The sequence below is a fragment of the Perissodus microlepis genome, chromosome 17, assembly GCF_051167445.1.
Source record: "Perissodus microlepis isolate ML-2025 ecotype Zambia chromosome 17, ASM5116744v1, whole genome shotgun sequence".
In the NCBI taxonomy this organism is placed as follows: Eukaryota; Metazoa; Chordata; class Actinopteri; order Cichliformes; family Cichlidae; genus Perissodus; species Perissodus microlepis.
In genome coordinates, this window is record NC_140477.1 from 25,121,769 (window position 1) to 25,147,980 (window position 26,212).

The following is a 26,212-nucleotide window of genomic DNA, read 5'->3' on the forward strand; positions in this document are numbered from 1 at the left end:
ATGTGCTTTTAGATTTAACAGCTGCTTTTGACACAGTGGACCACAAAATTCTTATTACCAGACAGGAAGAGTGGGTGGGCATAACTGCCTCAGCTCTGCAATGGTTTAGGCCCTACTTCTCTGATAGGAGTTTCTGTGTCATGATGGATGATTTTCTTCCGCTGCTTCTGACTTCAACACAGCGTTTAATAATGCTGATCACAATAATTACATACATCTAGTAGAACATGATGTAGGTATTAAGGATACTGTGCTGCAGTGGTTTAAATAAAATCTATCTAAAAGGATTTTTAGATAGGACCAATACCATTTGCATTATATATGATTCCTCTATGCAGTATAATTAGAAGGCCTTGCATAACAATGCCACAACACAAGAATGTGGATGACATATGCAGCTTGAATTGTTCATGAAACCACATAACACGCACCAATTATTTAAACTACAGGAATGTCTTAAGGACATAAAGATGATCATTAATGTCCTGCTTCTAAATTCAAGCCTTCAGCTGATCCAAAATGCTGCAGAGAGTACTGATGTAACTTTTTGGCTTCTTCTCACTGAGTCCCTGTTAAACCCAGAATCAAATTTCTAGATGACGGCGTAGTCTGAATGTTTATGTTTTCTCTGTATTATTGTAATATTGCAACTTAATATTTTTACCTTTTTTAAGACATTTTTCCTCTATTTTAATTTCAACTGTTTATTCACTGCTCTTGAATTAATGCTTTCAAACATTATCCATTAGCCTTGTTCAAACAGTCATTTATAACAGAAAAATAACAGCAAGAAGTACAGACATGGCTGACTTTCAAATGAAAAAGAAACAGCATGTAAGATATTTGATCAAATGAGATCATGTTATATTTATTACACAGTTATACTACAAGTTGTAGAGTTCTGTATAAATTGATTGAGTTCCTTCGGTCATGGCTGCAGTTGTGTAGTGAAGTGAGAGTGAGGAGACCCTTAAATTTTCAGCAGGCACACTAATCTATAATTTAGATGATGCATGAACAAAATGTCTTTGTATGCTATGAAACATGTCACTCATAATGATGAATGCACAGAGAATTTCCATTCATCTCTGCAACTGGTCTTGTTCCCACAGAACCCCCTCATCTGCACCATTTCAAAGTTTAACAACTAACTGATCCGAGACCACGGGTGAAGATCCTTTTCTTTTGCTTTTGTTACAAAGTCAGTTGAAAATAATAATAATAATAATAATAATAATACATGAAAAATTAAAGAATACTATCACTGACATGCAATTCAGTCCAGACCCCCCTTGTCATGCCCAAATAATCTCAGTGTTTCAAAAAATTTCACAATGTTGAACAATGGTCCTTTAAAGAGGTGTATGTCCTCTGCAGCATCTACAAGCCTAACTCTGATGAGTTTAAATCCTCAGATCTGTTTCATTTTGATTGCTGGCTTAAATATAAAGCAGAATTTAAAACGCCTCTAGAAGTCTGCCTCCACATACATACATGCATCACAACATGTGGCTCTCCTTGAACAAAAGAAAAGACTGATGTCAGTGGGGCTAATCACCAAAAACCAACAGTTTAGCTGCAAAAGTTGGACCTCAAAGGATAGGAAGCCACACTCATCCTTGGTCAGCCACAATGAATACAGAAATCCACTGAGTCCTGAGGATTTGCATACATTTCCCTATGTGGTTTTTGCCTCTCAGTTCCTTTGCATGCCTCTCATGGGAAATCTGGAGGCAGCTCTCTTCTCTCCCACACACACTCTCAGAACAACAAGAGCTTCTGGTTTATTCCATGAATATTATACACACATAATAAATCTTTATGTATGAATTATTAAAATATTGTACAGTACAGCCTTGAGGGGGGGAAAAAAAGAAAAGCAAAAAAGCATGAGAGTGAGTTTAAAAAAAAATCTTTATTCATCTCCAAGATAAAAGAAACTCATACATGTCAAACTGCATTCAAGTCCACAAATCCTCCTCTGTCACTCATACGAAGCACTTTCCAGTATTTTCAGAATCCTGCCACAGTATTAAATCAACTGTATTGCTATTGAAACAATGATTCAATTTAATTTAACCTTTGAAACCCAGAAAAGCAGCAACACCACAAAGTGAAATGAAAGAACAAACCAGAGGGGAAAAAAAGACAATTTGCAGAGATCTAAAACCAGAGAAACACACTAGGACTTAAACTTAGCCCCAACTTCAGTGGTTCATTCTGACAGGTAAACACCTTCCAATCAAATAACTGCAAATACTAACAGAGAATTCAAATTCACATTCATTTGGTTAATGCGTTCTTACATCAGCTGGTAAGAACATGTCCAGTATCTCTTACTCACTCACTCACTCACACACACACACACACACACACACACACACCTCTCTGTTAACATGGTTGAAAACTCCACGTTCTTTTAAAACGTCTGGCAGAATATCAACATCTGGATTAAAAGTCAGTGTTTTTAGACCTCAATTGAAACAAATATTTCAATTATCTTTTCATTTTTAATTGCCTGAAACATCCATAACAGTTGTTTGAAAAGATAACATGACCGGTACAGAGTGAATAAATGCTTAGCCAGTTCTATAGTGTGACTTTCAAAATAAATGTATCCATAAGCAGATAATACTTGGTTTGCTTTTGCATGTCTTACCATAAATAATAACAACATTTTCTTAAAGGGTTGGGTTTCTATTTGACCACCAGTTAGAAAAGCTTTACAAGAGAAATCGCTCTCTCTCTCTCACACACGCACACACACACTCTCTCTCTCAGCTGCATCTCAGGGGATTGAATGCGGCCAGTGAGATTATCAAATAAATCTTCTCACGTATTTACTACCCTTAAAAATGAAGAACACTGCAATTAGAAACTCAGATAAATATATGTAACGAAGATTTAGTACACTTTTCACATTGCTACCTTCAGTCGATGGAAGTGGTGGAGCCTCTGGCCTCCAGGATGGTTGAGAGAGACCAAAATTTATACGCACACTAAGAAATTAGGAGGGGAAAAAAACAAGTTTTAACACATGCTGCATCCAGGAAGTAGCTGGTTGCAAGTACCTGCCTGCTGTGATGTCTGACCCACAATGATCTAATTAATATATGACTAAAGTGCTAGTTTGGGGATTTCATTTGGTACAAGCAGAGAAATTGACTCGGTTCTTTAGTGTTTATACCAGGTGTTCTTGTTATCTGAGCCCTTCTCCTACGTGACTGGATGGCTTTGTGAAAAGTAACAGTGTTGAGCTCAGTTTTTAGTAGCTTCAGTAGTTGAACACTGTTCGATCAGGAAACAAAGAAGCAACTGAATGTTCCGCACCTTATGCAGCTGCCGCTGTCTCTTGTATCTCAAAAACAGCAGCAAGCACAGAAAAAAAAACAGTGCGTCTGCTTCAGGAAAAAGCAAAACAAAAGAACAACAAAAAAATGCGTACACACGTAAATGCTGTGCTAGGATACAAATATGCTGAACTGTTTGTTTAGCACACACGTTTGCATATTTAGATCTGATCCTAGACACGGATTTTCCTCCTTTTTTGGGGTACACAACAAAAAGGTTTCGTTCCTAATGATTGTTAATTATGATTTTCAGTTCCTGTGTCAATTATTACTTGTTGGTACTGGAAGGGCCACGTGCTTTTTTTCCCTGACAGAGCAAAAGCCAGTAGTGAACTATACCAGAAACGGATAATTACATGGAAAAAGGTCAATTTACTTAAAAAACAAACAAACTAAAAAACTGCCCGAATTTAAAGTGATATGTTCAATGTGCATCGTTTTGTAGGTGAGCACACATTAACATCACAGCCTTTGCAATTTCTCTGGTTTCAGATGCAGCACATGTTGTTAAAAGTATGACTTTTCAGGTTTTTGTCTCTCAGCCACCTTTCAGATTACATCATCAAGCCTAATCCGAGGCAAGTGATCTAAACAGTCAATAACGGTACAAACCCATGGGGCTTTTACACTCGATATCTAATGCGGAGAAAAATGCCAACCTTTAGATTACACACACACACACACACACACACACACACACACTTACATTTTTTCATTGCAAAAGTCAGACTCTTAAAAATGCATTGAACTTGATCAAAGTGGATTTTCTTATTTAGAAAAAAAAGCACTAACTTTTGACAGATGTAAAATAAATAGAGATTCGTTAAAATGTATGTACAAAAATGGACAAACACTCAGTAGTTAAAATACCAAACTATAAGGAGCACTGCCTTCTTTCAGGTCAGTGTGTTTATGTCAGTTGTACTGTTCTGTCAAAGATGTAGCTTAGTGATCGATCCACAAAAAGACTCAGCTGTTGGCAGCTGTACACTGTTGTGGTTGAACAATCACAATTAACTATAACTAGTTTTAGCATCACTGCTGGACGGACTCACCAGTGCTGTTTGTAGTGTTAATTCTTCCTCCAACATAAAAAATAGACTCGGTGTCCCAGGTACCCTCTTGTACCCAAGACAGACCTGTAGCTCTGGGCCGCAGGCTGGATTATTAATGTTCGTTGATGGAGAGAAGTAGTAGTGTTAAGGCCAGGGCTTGTTGAAGTCTCTGTTTGTGTGTGTGTGCACGCGCGCGCGCACACACACACGTGTAACATCAGATCTACATCTGCTCCACTGGTGCTCCCTCTTCTTTAGGAGGAGGCTCTAAATGAATGGGAGTGACATTCGCTGGTTTCCTCACACTGATCAGAATAAAAGAAGAGAGTACACATGAGATTAAAAAAAGGAAGTGGAGAGATGATAACATTAAGCAGAGATCAGAGAACCTACACAGAAATACAAGTGAATTAAGGCAAATTGTTTTTTTATCTGGTGTGAATTTACCCAAGATGGTTATTAAAATGAGAATTAAAAGCAAAAGACTTTAGGAATGCAACTGTAGTTGGCTGTTCTGGTTGTTGTGAATCTGAAGCAGATTAATCAACCATGGTGATTTTTGTCTCTTGTGGTCACTGACAAAGAGAACATATATTGATAGGAAAAATTATCAGTAAATCAGTAATTAATGCAAAGACGGGGTAGAAATTCTCACTCCAACTAGAGATTCTGTTAAAGGGCTTAAAGTTATTTTACTGAAATAAAGTTTTAAAAAACAAAAACAATTGGATGGTTGAAGAAAGGAAGTGTACACAATCACAGGAGTTATCATATTACTTTTGAAATAAATTGCCTTTCTCCCTCTGATGACTGGCACAGTGCAGCAGGAGTGACTTTGCTTCTTTGTATCCTATCGTATTCACATCATGTCTTGAGGTGGAGTTTATATAACCTTTATATAATTATATAAATTACGTTTATGGGCAATGGAAGGAACTCAAACATTTTCTTCAAATATTGGTGCTAATGAATTATTTATGAATTATTTCCTCCCCTCTAACAAGGTACCTCTTTAAAAGAAATGAGCCAGGGTACTCAAGAGTGTTTCAATAGTCTGCCTTCCTGAAATGCTCTTCTCATTAAAAGCACCAGTTGTAACCAGTAACACATGAACTCTTAGATCCTTCACTTAATCATGTTTACAATTAATAAATCTGCTCCTTGTGTTGCTATGAGAATCAATCTAACTATAAACAAGTGAGAGATGCAGCATCTCACCAAAATATCAACAATAAGGCTAAAACTTTAACCTACATATTAGGAGAATGCACCTTCTAAGCATTTCAAAGCTAAATACCAACTGTGTAACAGAATGTGTGCTGGACTGCCAAACACTTGAGACCTGGACCTGAATACATCCATTCCAACAGAAGACTGCAGGTGATAGACTAACTGCCTGATATCATAGGCAGGCAGCAAACAGAGACAATATGTTGTTTAGATTGCATAAGTTATTTGCATAGCCCTTTATCTATCCAAAGTACCTGAAACTTTTCCTTTCTCCTTTTCCTGTCACATAAAAAGGTCATTGTTTGCCTGTGTTTCCACTGTGTTGAAAACCCTGAATTATTCATGTAACAACCAGGCCACATCTCTGCTGTTTGCATCACTCTCCATCTCCATTTTCTGTTCTGCATTTACAGGCTGTCACACAGAACCTGCTGCTCTAACAAACAGAAGCTGCTCTTAGGTAATAAACAGGATCTTTTACAGTTTCCTCTCAGGGCTGTGAAAATGTTTCATCTTGTTTCATACTGCTTTAGGGTGCAACTGCTGTAAAACATCAGATAATGGTCATATGATTTCCATGTCTCTATCTCTGACACATTTCTTGTTTTCCCAGAAAGCACAGAAAGATTACAGGTATGGGCTACATATAATCTGAGAGTTACTTACGAGTACGGGGAGATCGGAACAGCCACGACCAACACATGGTTCCTTTTTCTGAAGAGCCGCCATAGACCTCTGTGGTATCCCCGAACATCTAGATCCCAAACGTGCAGGCACTAAACAAGAGACATGATTGAATTTATAAGGGCTTAAATCACTGCCTGTAAAAATCACAAGCAAGACCACTTATGTAAATATGACCACCTTGGCAAGCTCAGTCCAAGTGGATGTGTCTGTTTCAGACTCCATCTTAATGAACATGATGTAGATCTTCCCCTCAGAGTCAGGTAGGAATGAGTCCTCACATGGGTTTTTGGTGTGGTCTAGCACCTCTGCCTCTCTGGAATCACACACACACACACACACACACACACACACACTTTACTTTTTGTGGTTTACAACAACCATAAGCAAACACGCTGAGTGATGCCAGAGTTTGTACTCACTTCAGCAGGTTCTGGATCTCAACTTCATAAGCATCTTTCTTCAAGCTGTGAAGCCCAATTAAAACCAAGTCTGTCACCATGTAGCCAGATTACTTACAAAAAACAATAGCATTTAATCACATGGCTGTACACACCTGCCCACGTTCTTCAGCTGTACATTGGGAACAGTGTTGAACTTGTGCTTTTTGAAATATACCTCCTATGTGACACGATAAGACAAAAACAGCAATCTTTAACAGCGGGCTAAAAAGATACAGCTGACTTAACTGCTCTAGTGCTGCCTTCAGACCTGTCGCTTTGTGTCAGGAATACACAAATGAAAAGCTGATAACAAAAAGCATTTTCCTTTCAGATCTTACGTGAAAATAGCCATTCATGTTGAGGCCGATGATACCGAAGTGGTAGGAGCGGGATACATCAGGGATGATACACTCTCGGCCTTTCCTCTGCTCTGGCATTCGCATCCACATGTCCCAGTCCCACAGCTACAAGCCAGAAAGAGCGCAGGCACGCACTTAGTCACGATCTTTTCGCCACGGCCTCATACGCATGCACAGCGTGTTCCTGCATTTGTTTTTACTTGTCAGCTAGACACTATTCTTTTTAAGGCCTACATAGATATTATTCAAGATTTTTAGAATTACAACATGACAGTAAAATCAACAACACAATATATTAAAAATCCTTTCATGCAGCTCCTTTTTAATCACTTTTCTAAATGACAATCAAACTTTATTTATATTTAAAAGTTATTGAAGATTATTCACTTCACATATCTATTCATGGCCACTGGAAGAATCAATCAGTGACAAAATATCACAACAAAAGAAAAGACAACTTCAAGCACCTTTTCGGGTGTAGGCCATTTTGGCTCCAGCTCATCTTTGTAGAGGCTTTTCTTCAGCACCCAGCCCAGGCCGGGCATACTCTCCACCCTGTAGAGCAGGGCCGGGTCCTCTGCTGTGTGCTCATAGCCCTGATCAACACCACATATAGGGGAGCGTTATCATCTACATAACAAAGACTGGCGGGACAATGTTCATAAAAAGCAGGCTTAGAGAAGTCAAATAGTGAAGTCACTGAAGTGTGAAAATAAGGAATACAGATGATAGTCAGCACTCACCTGGTCGTTCCAGGCTGAAATACAGTACAGGCTGTCATCCTCATCCAGCAGGTGGATGGTCTGACTCAGGAAGCTACAGAAACAGAAAATATTGATAATGTAACCGTTTTCTGACAATAGACTGAATATAAAAAGGTGTCTAGTTTGCAGTTATGATTTTAGAAAAAAACAAAACAAAAAAACATGAAGAAAACTTTGATCTAAACAGAAGACCCGAACATACAGACGTCTGATCACTGAACAGGAACATTGTTCTGGTACTTCAACAGATTACACTGAGCTTTTCTACCAGACCTTTCATAGCAAGTGGTCACTGTGATTGACAGCTGACACAGGGAGCTTCTGAACTGGACTTGTAGATATTCCTTCAAGAAACTACAACTATTGGACATAAAGAAGAAATAACAGGCTTGTTTTTGTCAATAGAACCAAGCTTTAATTTCACTGCTCTCTAACTGAAAGCTTGAAGCTCAAAAGCAAACTGGCGCAAACACAGATGATGGCCGCAAGTTCTTCTCCACTATTGAAGTCAGAGCTTCAAACAGATTGGTCAGCCCAGGAGGGAAGCTGGAGCTTTCACAGCAGCAAACACACAGTTCAAAGCACAGCCTGTCCAACAAAGGAAGGCTAGAGGTTCTAACAGAGCAGAGCATTATTATCACTGTCGATCTACTGCCATCTGGTGGTGAATCTTGCAGGTCATCGTGTTAAAGGGCGGTCTCAGCTTACATTATAGAATCAAAAACATCTTTAAAAATGTCACAGAAGAGCTGAGGATGCTATGCAGAAAGTTCCTTTAACAAAAAAAAATAAAGATGTATTTCCACTTTCTCTCCTCATCATTTCTTAATTAAATTGTGGCTAACTAAACCACAGCTTGCTGCAAAAGCAACAGCACACAGTTTGGACACATATTCCTAGTATACATTTGGGTCCTTAAGAGTAAGCATCCCATTTAATGCACAAGCTCTCTTTCTCTTGGAGAAAGAAACTGAGCACCAGTTTTAATGTGTGCCTACATTCAAACCCAAAGGTGGATTTGTTATGCGAGGACTGAAACAAGCAACCTTCACAAGAATGTGCACTGTGAGTTCATCTCCAAGGTTAAAAATGAAAATACAGAGTTCTATTCAATGGTCCTGAAGTGTCTTATGACGTGATTATGCTTCACATCCCCACCCTCCCATATGGAAGTACTAGAGTACTGGTGCAAGTTGCTGCTGTGATGTCGTTTTGACCGGTCGTGCACCTTGGTGCGTTCTTTCACTGCCACTGCAGCCAAGACGAAGATACAAGTGTAGGACTGTCAGTTTTTACTGTAATTTTAATAACGTCTCAGTACAGAAGCTCAGAGATCACAAATTATACAGAGAGATGTAGTGGTGCAAGGGATCACGGTTGATCCGTAATCCGAACCCACTCCACGGTTCAGCACGCACGTTATTCCGAAGATTCGAAAAAGAAGGAAAAAAACGTATGTGTATGGTGCGCGTGGTGGGTCTGTCAAGCGATAGTTATGGCCAGCGCTAGCGGTCCAAGTGGAGGAGCAGAAGAATTTGCGGTATTTAAGCAGCCCTTTGCTGCCCAATCTGACCGGGCTAAAGCTATTACAAAAGCTACTGGGGTGTTTAGCTGCAGACGGGAGGCCGTATTCCGTTGTGCAAAACAAGGGGTTTAAACTATGATGAACGTGCTTGAGCCACGCTATGATATCCCGTTCGCGTCCACTTCAGTGACAAGATCGTACCCAGGCATGTATGAGCAGGAAAAGTTTAAAGTTATGGCTGAACTGTCCCAGGCATCTTCTGTTGCCCAACTACAAACGGGTGGACCTCCAGGTCAACGGAAAGCTACGTGACTGCTCATTATATCACAGCGGAGTCGTAGATACAAAGCCCTGTACTGCCCTATATCGCACCTTAATTTTTTATATAATTGCGTGGAATAAGTCTTGAGTTGAAGGTTTTTAATAGGCAAAAAATACTTAAAAAGTTAATAAGTAAATGTTAAAAATTTTTTCTTCTTCTTTTTTGCTGATCTGAAAATTGATCCGATCCGTGACTTAAAACCGTGATCCAATCGGAACTGTGAGATCTTTGATCCGTTGCACCACTAGAGAGATGTTGCAACAGTTTGACTTTCTGTGAGGTCTTTGCTAATTCTGGTTTTGACTTCTTTTCCTTTTATACCAGCGCTGACAAGTACTCAGTAAGTGCTGGTATAAATGGTACAGAGCTGTGGCAGCATCACTGTCAGGGTGCAAAGCAGCCAATGTGGCAGGAATCACGGGTCCTTTATGGAGACCTTTTAGAGAATCACCTGGAATGGAACTAATTGGTGTTTATTATCTGGCTTCATGTATAGATAAAGCTGGGTATCATCTACATAGCAATTAAAATGTATGCTATGTCCTAAAAATGATACTGTCTAAGGGAGGTTTGTATTGTATACATTGTTTAGGCAAAGTTACACACTGATGCAACATTAATTTTAATGACATCCAACTGATGTAACCAGGTGTTATTAATACCAAAAGGAATTATAATATTACAGCATTTACGTTTATCCTTAGCCAACACTTTCAGGGTTTCTTCAGAATCGCCTGCTTTGGGCCCTGGAAGACAATCTATTATGGTTGCTGGTGTCTCTAATGCCACGTATGTGAAAACTGAATCACCAATAATCAGAGTCTGTTCCTTGGCGGGTGTGGCGCTGAGTGGGGGGGAAAAAGAAAAAACAAACAATTCAAGATGGTGGAATACCGTGAACTTCTGTTTAGGCCTATTCTTCATTCTAATCATCATCCAGCCAGCCTGATCTCCAGGCTGCTCAGGACAATACAAGGGGAGAGCCACCAATCAGCCAAGCAAGAAAAAGTGTAAGGGGCGTACATTTTGGACTTTTAACTGCAGTTTAAAGCATTTACAGCTTACTACACTGAAGTAATTAAGTAATACATAAGCAATTAAATAAACTTCACAATAACATTAAATGTAAAATCAATTTAAAGGGAGTTTGCTCTGAAATAATGGAGAATGTTTAGCACAGATTCCATAAGCATGAGTAGAGTCTAACAGAATGAGACTACCAGGTTAAGAACCAAAAACAGCAGCTGCATAAAAAGTTGTCAGTAGAGAGTGACTAGATATCAATTAGTAAGAGCCCTTTTCTGGAACTAACACGGACATCTGGCTGCTTTTAGTAGTGGTAATGTAGACTGGAAGAAATACCTGAAGAAGTCAATGGATATATCAAGATCTTCTTCTAGTACAATGGCATAATTAGCATCCTGGGAAAAGATAAAACAGACACAACAAACTCTAATGAGCGCATACATATGGTACATACAGACTCTACCCCAGGCAACTGCACACACTAAAACACCCACAGTGCATTCACAGAGTTCACTGCATAAAATCATAATGTCAGTGTTGACAGTAAGAGTTTCAGAAGTCTCATTAATATTGAGTAGAAGCAGAAATTTATACGTATACAGTTACAATTCAGACTTATGTTAGAGGGTTTACCTCTGGTTATGATGGTCAGAGAAACAAATGAATTGGAGCAACTGAGTGTGCACTGTGAAACCTCTGTTTGGACGTGCCAGATGATTTTTTTTCTTAATTAAAGAAATGCTGAAGTGCAATGTAAAATTGAGGCTGTACAATGCACTTATTATAAAAGATGAAAAATTCAAATAAGAGTTATAACAAGCTGCATTAACATGATACAGTTGAGTGTTTCCTTACTGGGTGAAGATTGAAGGTTGCTGTCAGACTCGCTTTGTAGTGCTGTGGTTGAGGAAAGAGATGTTTGAGTTTAATAACAACACTGCTGAACATTTCTGTAAAGGAAACATTGGTCCTTTAAAATCTATGCTTGTATTGCTCTGAATTATGTGTTAACACTTGAATGAGAAGCTGTTGCTCACCTGAGACACTCTGGCATTCTTGATGCTGATAGGTGTGTGTTGAACTCCCTTCAGTCCAAACAGGTCAACAACATCCATTGGCTCCTAAGTCAAAAAGGCAGATGTTTGAGAGCTACAAAAAGATTCTTTAATAATTTGCAAAATGTTTCCCTGAACAAAATTCACTGAGGTGCTGAGTATAACCTGAAATGACAATTCTGTTTCTAAAAGAAATAGAAACCTAAAGAGAGAACACAAAAACACCCAAAAAATGGATTTCTGTAGTTCTAGTTTAAATTCTTTTAATCTCACAAAGGATGCAGTTTAATCCTATTCTTGTGGTAATTATGACGAGGATACACTGTAGAGATTAAATATTATTATTTTTAACATTTAACAAGATAATTAATTTATAGATTCAGTTCATTCATTTGGTAAAACACACGTGATCATTATAAGTCAAACTGACTCCCAATAAAAAAAAAAATTGGGGGGCAGTGGTCAGTGGTACCCCTTCGTCTCCTAGAGAGAGATAGTATCAATTTCAAAAGCCTTGTTTTCAAGTTATTGCATTCACAAGGCTTTCTAAAAAAAGTTGACCTCTGAACTTGAGGTTGAGGTCACTGAGATTCAAACTCATCCAACATTTTTATTAGGAGCACCAATATTATCAATTTCAAATTCCTACGAGTTACTTGAATTATCGCATTCACAACTTCAGTGCCGACGCTGCCTGCCCGGCAGGTTAACAACAAATCCGCATCAGCCTCTTACAGCCAAGGTGTAAAAAGTTATCAATAACTTCAAAGTCTCTGACAAGGAAAAAGATATATAGATACCTAAACGATCTATAAAGACTTCTGCAAATACAATTATGTTTGTTGTATTTGTTTAAAATAAGGTATTGAAATATGATGTCTTGATTAAGATCTTAAAAATTGTATGACTTTGATAGTCACATGACCTAACTCCAGCAAAGGTACACCCCAATCACTGGCAGAAGTAAACTGCAGCAATCAAAATAAATAAATACATACATACATAAACAAATAATAATAATGATAATGATAATAATAATAATAAAGGTACCTCATAATATCCATCAATGAAGACTGTGATCATCTGTGGGTTAACACCATGGGCTGAAAGAAGTGACCTCAGCATACTAAACAACAACAAAAAACCAAACACTTAGTTATATTTTGACAGAGATTTATTACTTCCCTGTATGACAGAAGAGTATTTTTCAGATCTTACCGGTAGAGATAGTTAGGCCTGTTTCCTGCAATAACAGCCACTGGGACATTGAAAACATTATTGATGGGGAGCTGCAAGGACGAAACAGAGTAAAAATGTGATCATACTGAATCTATACTTGCACACAAGAAACTCAAATTAGTGGACAAGAAACAAGAATCGGTGAAGCATACACCTGACTACTTAAATCCAAGTATATGAGCATTTTAACAATGACACTTTACATAGACTATACAGCCTCATGTATTCGGACAGCTGGCCAGGTAAATTCGGCAATTTACCTTTATTTTTCCATCTGTCTAAGAAGTGGTTGTTTTACTACTGGACTCTAAGCTAACTCAGTCCTTCCTGTTCTGTGGCATCCTTCGGGCTTGTTTGTCAGATGGAGGCCCCTTATGTCATTCAACTGTCTTGAGTCCCTCGCAGCATGCTCAGACAAATTCCAGCTCCACCATTTTGGACTGCAGATGATGACAGTCTGTTCTGTTCTGTTCTGTTGTGGAGATCCATTGCAAACTGGAGGGTCACTCTAACTGAGCCTGAAGAGCACTAACGCCAATATCCTGGGCTCACTACAGAGCAGCACAGGAAGTATCATCGAGACAGTGAAGTTCAGCATACTCAAACATACGAGCAAGTGTGCTCAGTGCCTCACTACTCGCTCAAATGCTACTCTCACTTCTGTGGGATTCTGTCTTCATCCAAGACCAAAAAAAACCCATACAAATTATAGCAAAATAAATAAATATAATTTGACTGATGAAAGGACATTACTCCCTCCTTACAGCTTGGCATTCATGTGCTTCCCCACACAGGAAAAACATGGTGAAACTAAAGAGTCGTGTCTGTTACATGTCTTACAGGGTCAGGATTAAACTCTACGGGTGCCGGATCTTTGCAGCTGCAGATGCTGCCGTATCCTTCCACCTTGCTGCAGAAGAGTTTCCTCCTCCTGTTCAGCTCCGTGTCTGCCCAGTGGCACTCTGCCTCTGCAGAACATAAGATCACATCCCAAATTATTTTACAGTTTTTTGTAACATATAAAATTATTTTGAACTTTATTCTCTTAGGGATTCATAAAGTATTCCCATTCCTATATCAGCAAAAAGGTTGGGGTGGGGAAAAAGGCTGGAGAAGTAAATAATACTAAAAAGATAGAGCAGGCGGAACATGTTGCAATACATTAGGTTAACTGTCAACAGGCCAGCAACATGACTGAAAGGAACATGTTAGAGAGGCAAACTTGTATCTGTGTCATCCATAAATACAGCTTAAAGCTCTATCATGCAAAAGAGGAAGATGTATATGAACATGATCCAAGAATGCTGTGTTCTGCTCTGAGCCAAAGCTCACGTAAAATGACTGAGGCAGAGTGGGAAACTATTCTCTTGTCAGACAAATCCAAATGTTAAATTATTTTTTGCAAACATGGCTGCCGTTGCATTCTCTGGATTAAAAAGAACTGGGACCATCCTGCTTGTTATCAGCACTCAGTCCAAAAGCCTGTATCTCTGATGGTATATACATGGGTGCATTAGAACTGGCAACTTGCACATCTGAAAAGGCGCTATTAATGCTAAAATGTGTACACAGCTTTAAGAGCAACATATGCTCCCAAAGAGAACGTTTTTTTTTTTTTTTTCCCATGTGAGGCATATTTCAGCAAGACAATGATAAACCGCAATATACACTGGTCAGAATTATAGGTGTTGAACTGGCCTGCCTGCAGCAGAGACCTTTAATTAGTTAAAAATATTTGACACATGATGAAATGAAAAATACAACAAAGATGACACAAGACTTTTGAGCAGCTCGGCTCCTGTATCAAACAAGAATGAGCAACTTTCCTCTCCCCAAAGTTCAGGAACTGGTTTGAACTAATATTTTTTCTCAGTTTTAACATTTGTGTTATTTTGTGCATAAAATGTGTTTGACACCTTCAAATCATCATCTTTTTTTAAATTTACATTTTACAGTTTCCCCAACTGTGGCCAAAATGCTCATGCTAAACCTACAAAATGTGAAATCCAAAACTACCGGTGACTTCAACCATCATTCATATACAGTCTTTGGCTCAAACTTTTAACCTGACTAAAACATCCTAATATAAGCAGAAGCAAATCCCCAACTGACTTTTTTCTCAAGGACCCAACTTTTACTGCATGTCATCGTACTTTCAAAAGATTATTCATAAAAAAAGCTACAAGTCTTTTAGTGAATAAAATACTTTTTTTTTTTTTTTTATAACATTTTGTGCACGAGAGAGGAATCAACTTTAAATATTTCACCCTTTGTCAAGCATGCTAAAACTGGCCCTTACCTTCAGAGGCAGTAAGTTGCACTTCAGTCTTGAGCAGCACTGGGTCTCCCCAGGTAGACAGAGCTGGAGACTTTGAATGCTTCTCTCCATAAACCTGACCTGAACACAAAAACAACGTCAAGTCAAGAGAGGTAATCTCAGGGCAAGTCTAAACTCTTGTTTTTCCTTTTGTCTCTTCCCCCCTACTGACTGATTTATTTATTTGATCAAAGATGCCTTATTTATGGTTTATACTGATAACTTCTCAACAAAATCCAAGTTTATGTAGAAAATAGTGATGAAAAATTGCACAGACAATTAAATATATCCATCTGTTTTGTTTCTTGTAAATCAAAGACGATTAAGTTCAGCCTAAGAAAAAGTGTTTAGCCATTAGTGACAACACCTCAAGCGCAAAGGTCAAGACACAAATGTGAATATGTAGAACAAAAAAAGTCTTTCTTTCAGTCATACACAGTAAAGTTGTAGTGGCCCAGAAAACAATCTAAGCTGATCCTAGTTAAAAAATAAATAAATAAAATAAAATAAAAATCATATGTCAATCCACGATAAAATGGTGCACTTTGGGCTGACTTTGTGAAATCTCATAATCAAATCTTCTTAATGTTTCTAAACAACCAATCATAATTCTCCCCAGCTCCTCAGATGTTTTGTGACTGATCGATTTAGTGAAGCTCTTCCTGTATAATGGAAGATATAATAATAAATGAAGGTCTGCTTTTCTACCTCCTTTCTTCACCACTAGAGTCCACATGTCTCTCCAGCTCAGATTGAGGGACACCTGGCTGCCCAGACTCTTGAGCAGGTTCTTAGCAGCATCTTTCAAGTGGAATGTGCCCTCATCCTGCAGGACAAATAAGCCCCCAAAAAACAAAAAACACAGTTACAGGTATGGTTTATGACTGGACATGAATATCCCCTTCACTCCTCAGACAGTTAGAAGCTCCTGACCTTTATGGTAAAGATGAGGATTCGACCACGAGTCACCATATTGAGGAACAGGATCATGGCTTCATCCTCATGGGGAGAGTAGGTGTCAAATATCCTCTTGGCCATCACATGACCCTGTGACACACACACACACACACACACACACACACACACACACACACACACACACACACACACACACACACACACACAGAAAAATAAGAAATTGCTAAAAAAAAAAAAAATCTACTACTGACATTTGATAAGTTTAACTTCGACATTGTTTGTATTGTGATAAATACAGCTATAAATACAGTGAAACACAATTAGCAAAAAAATCATGATAATATGATGCATCCATTTTTTCCTCCTACCTCTAGTATGTACAGTAATTGCAGTTTGTTATATTTACATATGAGTTGCCAGTGGAAAGACATGCGTCATGATATGAAGAATAAGCAGCACATGCTCACAGTTGCTTGGTTGAGAACTATCACATGGATCCCTCTGCCTTGTTCTCGCATGTCATCTTCCAGCACCTGCAGGAACAGGTAAAATAAAGAAAAACAATATTTTTACTGAGCCAAGTGTGTCAGACACTAATCTTACCCGGGCAGGCTCCCCAGGTATACTCTACATTGTTTTATTTCTATTTAAAATACAAAATACATTTTATTTATTAGCGGGATAGGGACTTCATCACCAGTGGCAGTCTAAGATGGTAAAGTTATCCACATGATGAGAAACTTACTGGAGACTAATTTGTATTGTTGTTGCTGTACATGGTATTATTTATTAAATACAATATAATTCTGTGAGAAATGTGGCATGTGAATGCTTGGCCAGAAGAAACAGTCTGACGCTTTGTGTCTATCATTAACCAAATTCATTATAAAGGATTATTACCATTTTGAACATGAGTTCAATGACATTAAAAAGCCAAAATTTAAACACCTTGCATTGCCAATATTTCCCTTGACAAAACAGAACTCAACTGAAAACCTAACAACAAAATGAAGGTTAGTGGGAGGAAAGATTAGTCTAGGATGTATAGATTGTCTTGAAAACTGCGATGGTGAGAGGCCCAAGCAGCAGCAGCTTACTCGGTCTGAGTAAGATTGTTGTTGTCTTCAGGCACCTGGAAAGTTAGTGAGACCAAACCCTCTGTTGTTGTGTGAGTCGGTTATATTAGCTAAGACCCTTTGAGTATTAAAGCAGTATGTCTCAAGTAACCTGTCAGTAGGCATCAGCCAGTTAACCAGTTAATCACCCACCGTGGTGCCATCTACTGCCACGTAGACCTTGGAGCGGCTGGAGTACACCTCAATGTCGAGGACTTTGCGTCCATTAGCCGGCCTGCGTGCTGTCTCCATGTTAGGAATAACATCCTCTAAAGAGAGAGAAAAACAAACATCAAGATCAAGATGATGCACTTTATAATAAAACTACACTTTAATGGAACACTTTGTGTCTCAGAAGGTTAATGAGTGATGGGTGAATATTAGGGCTGCAACGATACTCGTATCGATATTGAACCGTTCGATACAGTGCTTTCGGTTCGGTACGCATGTGTATCGAACAATTTTTTTTTATTTATTTTATCAACTTTTCTTCTGACGATGCTGTCTGTGTTGAGCGCTCAGTGAATCTGCGTTCGACTACTCCGCCTAGGCTGCACTGTCGAGCACAGATCCACTGAGCGCCACCCACATGCATTCAATCAAGCTAGCGAGACAGAAGCTAAGCTCATTGCAACTGCCTCAATGCCTCCCGAAGTTGAACCTCCCCCACCGTCATTGAAATCTGGCGTTTGGAACTTTTTTGGCTTTCGTGTGAAGTATGACCCTGATGGTAAGCGCGTTGTGGACAAAACTACAACAGTATGTCGGATGTGCCATGCCATGGTTAATTACATCGGTGGGAACAACAAATATTATTGCACATTTACGCCGACATCACCCTAATGCAAAGACGAGTGAAGGCAGACAAAAACAACAACAAACACACATGCTACAAACTTTGCCGGAGTCATTTAGACAGCCGTTAGCGCATGATTCTAAGAGGGCAAAAGAAATCGACAGGGCAATTGCTACTTTTATTGCTGTCGACATGCGACCCTTTTCTGTTGTAGAAAACACCGGGTTTCAGGAAATGCTGAGAGTACTTGAGCCCCGTTACAGTATTCCTTCACGAACCTATTTCACCGATATCGCAGTTCCTGCTTTGTACAAGGAGACAAAAGCAAAATTAGAGACGGCAGGGTCAGCAGCACCCGCTGTTGCTCTGACCTCAGACGGCTGGACGTCAAGAGCTACGCAGAGCTACCTCACTTTCACCGCACATTACATTGATCCGGAATGGCACATGAAAAACTGTTTTGCAGACACGCCTGGTCGAAAGTCACGCCACTGACGACTTAGCCAAAGGTCTCTCTGAAGCTGTGGAAGACTGGAAGTTAGTGCGACCAAATGTGACAATACCTGTAACTATTGACAATGCTAAGAACATAGTTAATGCCGTCACAGCTGCTGGACTGGGGCCACAAATCGGATGTTTTGCACATACAATTAATATAGCTGCTCAGAAAGGAATGGCAGTGCAGAAGGTTTCCCATCTCCTAGCAAAGATGAGAAGAATTGTCTCCTCCTTTCACAGAAGCACAACAGGATGCAATGTGTTTAAGAAAAAACAGCAACTGCTGCAGCTTAGTGAAAAAAAACTGATTCAAGATGTTCCAACTAGGTGGAACTCCTCTCATGATATGATGGAAAGATACCTTGAACAGCAAGCTGCAGTGTATGCTGCTATGGCCGACAATACTGTGAAGAAGAGTATGAAGAACATTCAGAATCTAACTCAGGAAGAACATGCACTGGCTGAAAATCTTGTTACAGTCATGAAAACCCTAAAAACTGTGACAGTCATGATGTGTGAAGCGTCGTCTCCAACAGCATCCATGATCCTGCCACTTAAAATGAACATCCTGAACTCTATGGCGCAGTCTGGTGATGACAGCCCAGCAGTGAGAGATGTAAAAAAAAAAAAAAAAAAAAAAAAAAAAAAAAAACATCAGGGAGGACCTGGAGAAGAGATACGCTGATCCTGCCCTTCAGAATTACCTACACAAGTACACAGCTTTAGATCCTCGATTCAAGTCCCTGCGACACTTGGATGATGTCACTCAGCTGAGAGTCTATGGAGCACTCGCCACAGAACTTGTCTTGAGCATTGAACAAGTAGGTATTCTTTTTTTTTTATTTTTGAAATTTTATTTAGCTACTGCTTGATTTATAAATATTATTTAAACAAATACAATTAACAGTTTGGTTGTTTATATTTCCTCAGGACCAAGTCGCAGGCACCACAGAAACTGCGACCTCCGCAGAGACTCAAGCAGCAAACTCTTCAGATTCACCATCAGCATCTCCACCAGAGAAAAAGTCGGCCATGAAGGAGTTGTTTGGAGAACTGTTCATGGCACAGGAGCCAAGGACCAGGTCTGCAGCCGAAGTGGCAGAGGAGGAAATTAACTTGTACAGGTTAGCAGACTGCATTCCTACAGATGATAATAATAATAATAATAATAATAATAATAATAATGTGGTTGATACCTTGTTTTTAGAACATTTCAAATGTTTAAAAATATATTTAGGAAGGCATTTCTGTGCAATACATATTTTTATTTAAGTTGTTTTTGTTGTATATGCAGCTAAGTGCTAGCACTCCAGAAGATGTGTGTGAGGTGAGGTCCATCAGAGAGTGGTTCATTTTATGGGGACCTGATATGTTCAATATGCTCGTGAGAATTTACCCCAGAAGAAGGGTATAGCATAGCTTTTATTTTGGAAAAGGACATTTCTCTGAAATAAACTCGTTTCCAAACTCTTTTATTCTTTTATTATTTTGTTGTTTCAGCAACATTTCATTTAAAAACTGTATTTTTGAGTTAAAAGAAATATTTATAATCTTAATAAATTACGAATTAAAAAAGGCATGAACATTTTTTTGTATCGAAAAAATATCGAACCGTGACACCAAAGTATCGAACCGAACCGAACCGTGAATTTTGTGTATTGTTGCACCCCTAGTGAATATGTCAGATAGCAACAGACAGATCAACCCTCAACTCTTCTATTAAACTGATTTTGTACGTATTTAAATACTGACTGTTACATTAACATACAGTAAACGTTTCAGAGGAATTGACTGAAAGCTGCATTACTGTCCAGAGAGTCACAGAGTTAGACATTTGGGGACTATAGACTGTACTGTATACTGTATACACATATTGTAGATGAGATATTTTATAGAATCACCTTGAGGAAACTATATAAATAAAACTGAATTTAAATCCATGACAAAATTGCAGTGTCTGTCCAAGTATACTGATGGGTGAAAGACTGTAGTTAAAGTTTACTCTGAAATCACGAATCAAGATAAAAAGTTCAAGTTGACATGTCAAAGGATGAGACATCCATCTATCAGGTCGAAATACTACTAATCACAAAAGTCTGCTACAACTCAAAGCTAAAGCTGTGGTCACTCGCCAACATTCATCATGGGTAGAATGTCATGGTAACGAGTTGCTTGTAGCAGTTTTTTTTGCGGAGTTATTGTACAGCACAGACCTTTAAAGTCTTAGAATTAGACGCATTAGTGTGAATTCATTTAGGATTTTCACCAATCCACACAGGGTCAAAATCGTACATACAGGCTCAAATTTATACATACACTCACTTAAACCTGAGTGTACTAAGTATAAGTAAAATGACATGTGAACATGTTTCTCACCATATTCTTGGGCTGCTGCATCTTCACTGGCAACTCTTCTTGTATCCAGGATGAGTTTAATGTTGACTATGACGGTTATCAGCAGAAACAACACGGCACCGGCCTGTAGGATAAAAAAAAAAATGTACCGGTGTTCATCTTGATGTCTGTAGTTAGTTAATTTTGATATTATTAAACTCTACAAATGGTTCACTTAATTGCTGATCTGGTGGCACTAATGAGTCTTGATTTCTGTTGTGAGATTCAGATGGTATTTATTTTACTGTCATTTAAATGCGACACCCAACAAGTATTATTGCAGACCACATCCCTCCCTCTATGACTACGGTGTGCTTATTCTGATGTCTGTTTACGGGACAACAAACCATGTTACAAAGCTTAAATCAACTCAAACTAGTTTCTTGAACATGACAATAATTTCAATGTACTCAAATGACCTCCACAGTTACCAGATTTCAATCCAGTGGATTGCTTTGGGATGCAGTGGAATGGGAGATTGAGATGAACGTACAACCAACAAATCTGCAGCAGCTGTGTGATGCCATCATGTCAATATAAATCAAAATCACTGAGTGTTTCCAGCATCTTGTTGAATCTATTCCATGAAAAATTAAGGAAAATAGGGGTCCAACCCAGTACGAGTAACATGTAACCTACAAAGTGCCCAGTGAGTGCATCTAGGAACGGGCACTGATATAATCAAGCCAGGATATGTCTTGCAGCCTTTACTTTGAAAGAACACCTGACATTTCCTTTACCAAAACTTTTTGGCAATATGAAACCTTTAAATACGAGCTAATGTGGCTTGTTAAATGCAAAATAAGCGAGAAAACAGGACAATTATCCAGGACAATACGTTTACTTTACTGATTTACAACATCGCTCTTTTGCTGAGCTCTATCAGTACAGACCGTTTAACTATTTACCTGACAGAACCGGCGAATCGTCCTCTTGTTGGTCAATTTGTATTTCCAGGTGAGATAGAGACTCCTCTGTTGACGGGGGATGAAGGGCTTAGCTCGGGGATTGGGGGTCCAGGTCTCCATCCCGGACACCGACAGCCGCCTGGACACAGCTCACGCCCTCCGCCTGCTCTCCTCCACTTTCTGCAACCGGGACATGCACAACTCCACACCACCAAAACACGGCTGACTCTTACATGCTCACCTAAGCTAAACAAGAGACGCGAATAAAAAGGCACTGTGCACAAATAGTCACCAAGTTTAGCCGACGACACCAAACTGCCATGTGACTGTACGGGGCTTTAACATGCTCCAGCCGCCTCTTTTCTGTTCACGTATGAACATCATTAATCACGGAGTCATCAGTAAGTCTTGTAGTGCCATTTATATTCCATAGTAAGCAGCTGCTTCTAGAAAAGTAGCTTTAAACCGCAACATACACAGAGTTTCTGTCGCAGAGCAAAATACGTCACAGAGGTCCTCTTCCTTCTTCGTTTTTTAAATAGGCAGAAAAGACATTGGCGTATTTCTGCCCTCTACTGGTTGTTATTCGAGTTAACGCTTATGATTGACGTTAATTTGTTTGTTTGTTTTAAAGTAAGTAAGGTAAGTAAGAGCCCGCTTTCCTTCGTATTTTAAAACTTAGAAGGACTTAATGGGAGCAATAGCATTGTGTATTTCAAGCTGAAATGTCACAACAACAACAACAACAACAACAACAAAATAGCACTGCAGCTTTTACAGTCTTTCTGTGTAGAGCTTGCACGATCTCTCCAGGAACTCCAACTGGTGATTCTAGATTGGCTGTAGGTGTGGATGTAAGCATGATGGCTGTCTGTCCATGTTAGACCATTGACAGACTCTAGACCTGGCCAGGGTGTACTCTGACAGCCAGGATGGGCTCCAGCCCCCCATGACCCCGAATTGGATAGGAGAAAAAAAAAATTGATTTACTTATTATTTACCAGGCCACCTTTTGCCAAGTTTTCTTAGTTGCTAATGTTTAGAGAGGTCACATATTTTAAAGCTAAACATCCATGTGCAAAATGATGACTACTGCAGAGACAGACTTTCATTTCAATACGTTTCAAGTGTTTTTAGTCATATACAGATAACAGCGGCACATCACTACTGGCAATGGAATCCTAAATATTGTACATAGAAAAAACTCCAAATTGCACATAAAGTAACACTCATGTATATATAAAATATAATAAAAAATATATATATGTTGAGAAAGAGAAAATTAAAAATATGAGATGAGGTGCAACTCCCCACTCCAACCACTCATAAGAAAAGGCCAGCTTCACAGAACAACTGAAAATGCCTGGCACTAGTTTATTTGGGACAATGCCAAAACAGCAAACAAAGGTTTAAGTTCCCTCGTCTTCCCTAACTGAAAATAAAAGGCAAAGAAAGACAATTTTTATTACCTATGCTCCAATAAAAAAGAGACAACAGGATTAAATAAAAATGGCTTCTTAATCCCACTACTGCTGCAGTTTATAACCACCTACTGGAAATAAATCTGACTGCTGGCATTATAATCCAAGCTCGTACATAAAGGTACCGAATGACCGGTGATGGGTGGCCCAACACCCTATTTCCATACATAGAAGGGATGCCTTCCAAGAACATGGTAACAAATTAGGACGATTTCTAGCTAACCAGTCAAAATAAATTAAAAAATGACTATATGTGCCATTAAAGACTCATCTGGAAGCCCTGAAAAGTATGCCCAATAATAAACATAGATGAATGAATAAACATAGATTACTTAATTTGATAGACACAGTAAAAACACTGAAACCACAGTATTGTTTCTAAATGTAGAAAAAGCATTTGATAGAGTTGATAGGGTAGGGCTCAGCCTTTAACTGTGTGAACTTCATTTATTTAAACTGCACTTTGAATGGAATGACTTTGAAAAATAATTTCAAGAGGAATTCAGTTTAGACATCACCTAGTATGACCTCACCTGGATTTTAGCCTTTTGATGGCTTAAAATATCTTACGTCAGGTAAAGAAATCCAAAAAGTATGCAATCAACATTTCAGTTTCCTGACTAATACTTTGGGTAACACCCAAAATTAATCATTTGCTAACCTATCTTGCTAACCTAATTAAATATACACGTGGCGGTATTTTTTCATGAGAAGTAATAGTTCACTAAGTTCAAAGTTCATCATTTACAACAGTACAGAAGTTAAACATGACTGACTTTTATGGTGCCACACCCAAAGAAACAGTCCAAAGAAAGGACACCAGTGCTATTTAGAAAGCAACTGAGCTGGAAAATGAGGTGAGTAGCTGCTTTTCTGTTTTGTTTTGTTTTTGTTTTTTGGGGGGGGAGGGGGGCGTATGTGATTTGAATATTTAGAGAACATTATATTTCTTGAATGTGCATTTGTTTTAATTTTGAATCCCCATAGTTCTTCTCAGAGTCTGTCAACGTTGGAGTCCAAACTGGAGGCTCTGCAGTGCCACTTCAACTGGAATCTGGACTATAGCAGGTCCACACTTTTCCGTCTCAAGTACAATTTGGAGGACATTGGCACCAAAGAGGGGTACAGCTGGTTGGGTCACATTTATAACTTGCAGGGGTTCATTCACTACCAGCTGGGCTTCAGTGAAGATGCCCTGCGTTTCTTCAGCAGGGCCACAGAAGCCTTCCGTCAGATGAGAAACACAGTATCAGATGAGGGTGCCTGGCTGGTAGTGAACTATGGGAACCTGGCTTGGCTACACAACCAACAGGGAGAACAAGTACAAAGTCAGAATTACCTGTCAAAGATTAATGCGCTGATGAATGAATACCCACCTCCATCCCAGGATGAACTCCATCCAGAGATCTATGCAGAAAAAGCCTGGACCCTGATGAAGTTCAACAAAGAAAAAAAGCTGCTGGCTATAGATTACTTCCAGAGAGCCATCAGGATGCAGCCTGACATGGTGGCATGGCGGACCAGCTATGTGTTAGCATTAATGAATGCTCATAACAATAGCGACCATGCCATCGTGGAAAAAATGAGAATCGCCAAAGAACATGATCCAGAGAACTTGTACCTTGCTGCGCTTTACCTTGATGCATGTCCTCAAAAAGGAACAAAAATGAAAGATGAAGTATGCACATTGGCCAGAAGAGTTTTAAAAAAGCCAGTTAGCAGCTACAGTGGTATCAATCCGGTACTTATGCTTTACAGTAAATATTTATCTGTACATGAAGCTATTGATTTGATAGAAGAAGCTCTGGAAAGACATCCAGATGAACGTTACCTGAAGTGGTGTGCTGCAAACTGCTACAGAAGTAGGATCTTTTCCAGGCAGACAAGGACCGGTCTGCTCGAGCGCAGCATGACTGACAAAGCCATCAGTCTCTGTAAGGAGGTGATTTCGCTTTACCCTCATTCTTCACTTAACATGAAAATAACTCTTGCAGACATGTATGTAAAGGTAAATAAGCAAGACAAAGCTGACCAGATATACAATGAACTGCTAGAAAGTGACCTGGAATATAAAGAGCAACAAATGCTTTACAACAAATATGCAAAACATTTATATTTTAATGGAAAGTTGATTGATGGACAAAATTCAATAGAATATCACATGAAGGCAGCAGCGATACCTCACCAATCCATCTATCGTGAAAACAGCATTACAATGCTGGAGAAATACACTAAAAAATATGGTAGCAGAGAAATAGAGGAATTTCTAATCAAGCTGCAACAGTAAGAGCTCACACTAAGGTTGCGAAGAAGAAAGAGAATAAAGATAAAGAACATTTACTATGCTGGCAGTCTAAATGTTTGCAACGAAACTAATAATTAATTATTATTGATTCAGATATTGTTATAACAGTAACAATAACATACATGACCTAAAAAGAACTGTATTGATTTTAATATTGTTCCATTAATGTTGCTGACTCTTACCCAAGTTTTGCAGTTTGCATTTGTTTTTTGTTCATTCATTTAATTGTGTTTTACATAAAAGGTTTAATTTTGAAAAAGTTGAATAATTTTTTTTTAAGAGCTTTTGTATTTGTCTCTTGTTATCCTCTGCGGCTGAGACAATCAAATGAAGTTACTGGAAAATTATCTGGAACAGTATGACACCTTCTGAAATGAGATCATAACAGTTATGTGTAAAGGAATGCAGAGTGATCAGCAAACATCTCC

General features: G+C 38.9%; 2 protein-coding genes across 2 annotated transcripts; one reads left to right on the top strand and one right to left on the bottom strand.

Moving 5' to 3' along the window:
* Positions 1-1,896: 1,896 nt before the first annotated feature.
* Positions 1,897-22,534, bottom strand: pomgnt1 (protein O-linked mannose N-acetylglucosaminyltransferase 1 (beta 1,2-)). The gene is made up of 21 exons (XM_084910363.1): positions 21,999-22,534; positions 21,073-21,175; positions 17,556-17,671; positions 16,755-16,820; positions 16,303-16,416; positions 16,078-16,195; positions 15,352-15,450; positions 13,893-14,020; positions 13,032-13,102; positions 12,864-12,939; positions 11,796-11,879; positions 11,614-11,655; positions 11,095-11,153; positions 7,865-7,937; positions 7,589-7,717; positions 7,101-7,226; positions 6,876-6,940; positions 6,742-6,786; positions 6,500-6,635; positions 6,302-6,411; positions 1,897-4,710 (listed from the first exon to the last, which is right to left on the bottom strand). The coding sequence occupies exons 1-21, from the start codon at positions 22,116-22,118 to the stop codon at positions 4,629-4,631; spliced, it is 1,962 nt and encodes a 653-aa protein (XP_084766489.1). The 5' UTR covers positions 22,119-22,534; the 3' UTR covers positions 1,897-4,628.
* A 1,797-nt stretch (positions 22,535-24,331) lies between these two features.
* On the top strand, positions 24,332-25,766 carry LOC146369720 (interferon-induced protein with tetratricopeptide repeats 2-like). The gene is made up of 2 exons (XM_084910734.1): positions 24,332-24,336; positions 24,467-25,766. Exons 1-2 carry the CDS (start codon positions 24,332-24,334, stop codon positions 25,764-25,766), a joined length of 1,305 nt encoding a protein of 434 aa, XP_084766860.1.
* Positions 25,767-26,212: the final 446 nt, after the last annotated feature.

Coding starts and splice junctions, on each gene's coding strand:
- pomgnt1 (XM_084910363.1), bottom strand. CDS start 22,118: ATGGAGACCTGGACCCCCAATCCCCGAGCTAAGCCCTTCATCCCCCGT. Junction 15,451..16,077: donor TCTAGTGGTGAAGAAAGGAG/GTAGAAAAGCAG, acceptor TTTTGTGTTCAG/GTCAGGTTTATGGAGAGAAG. Junction 11,880..12,863: donor TCATTGATGGATATTATGAG/GTACCTTTATTA, acceptor TTTTTGACTTAG/GAGCCAATGGATGTTGTTGA.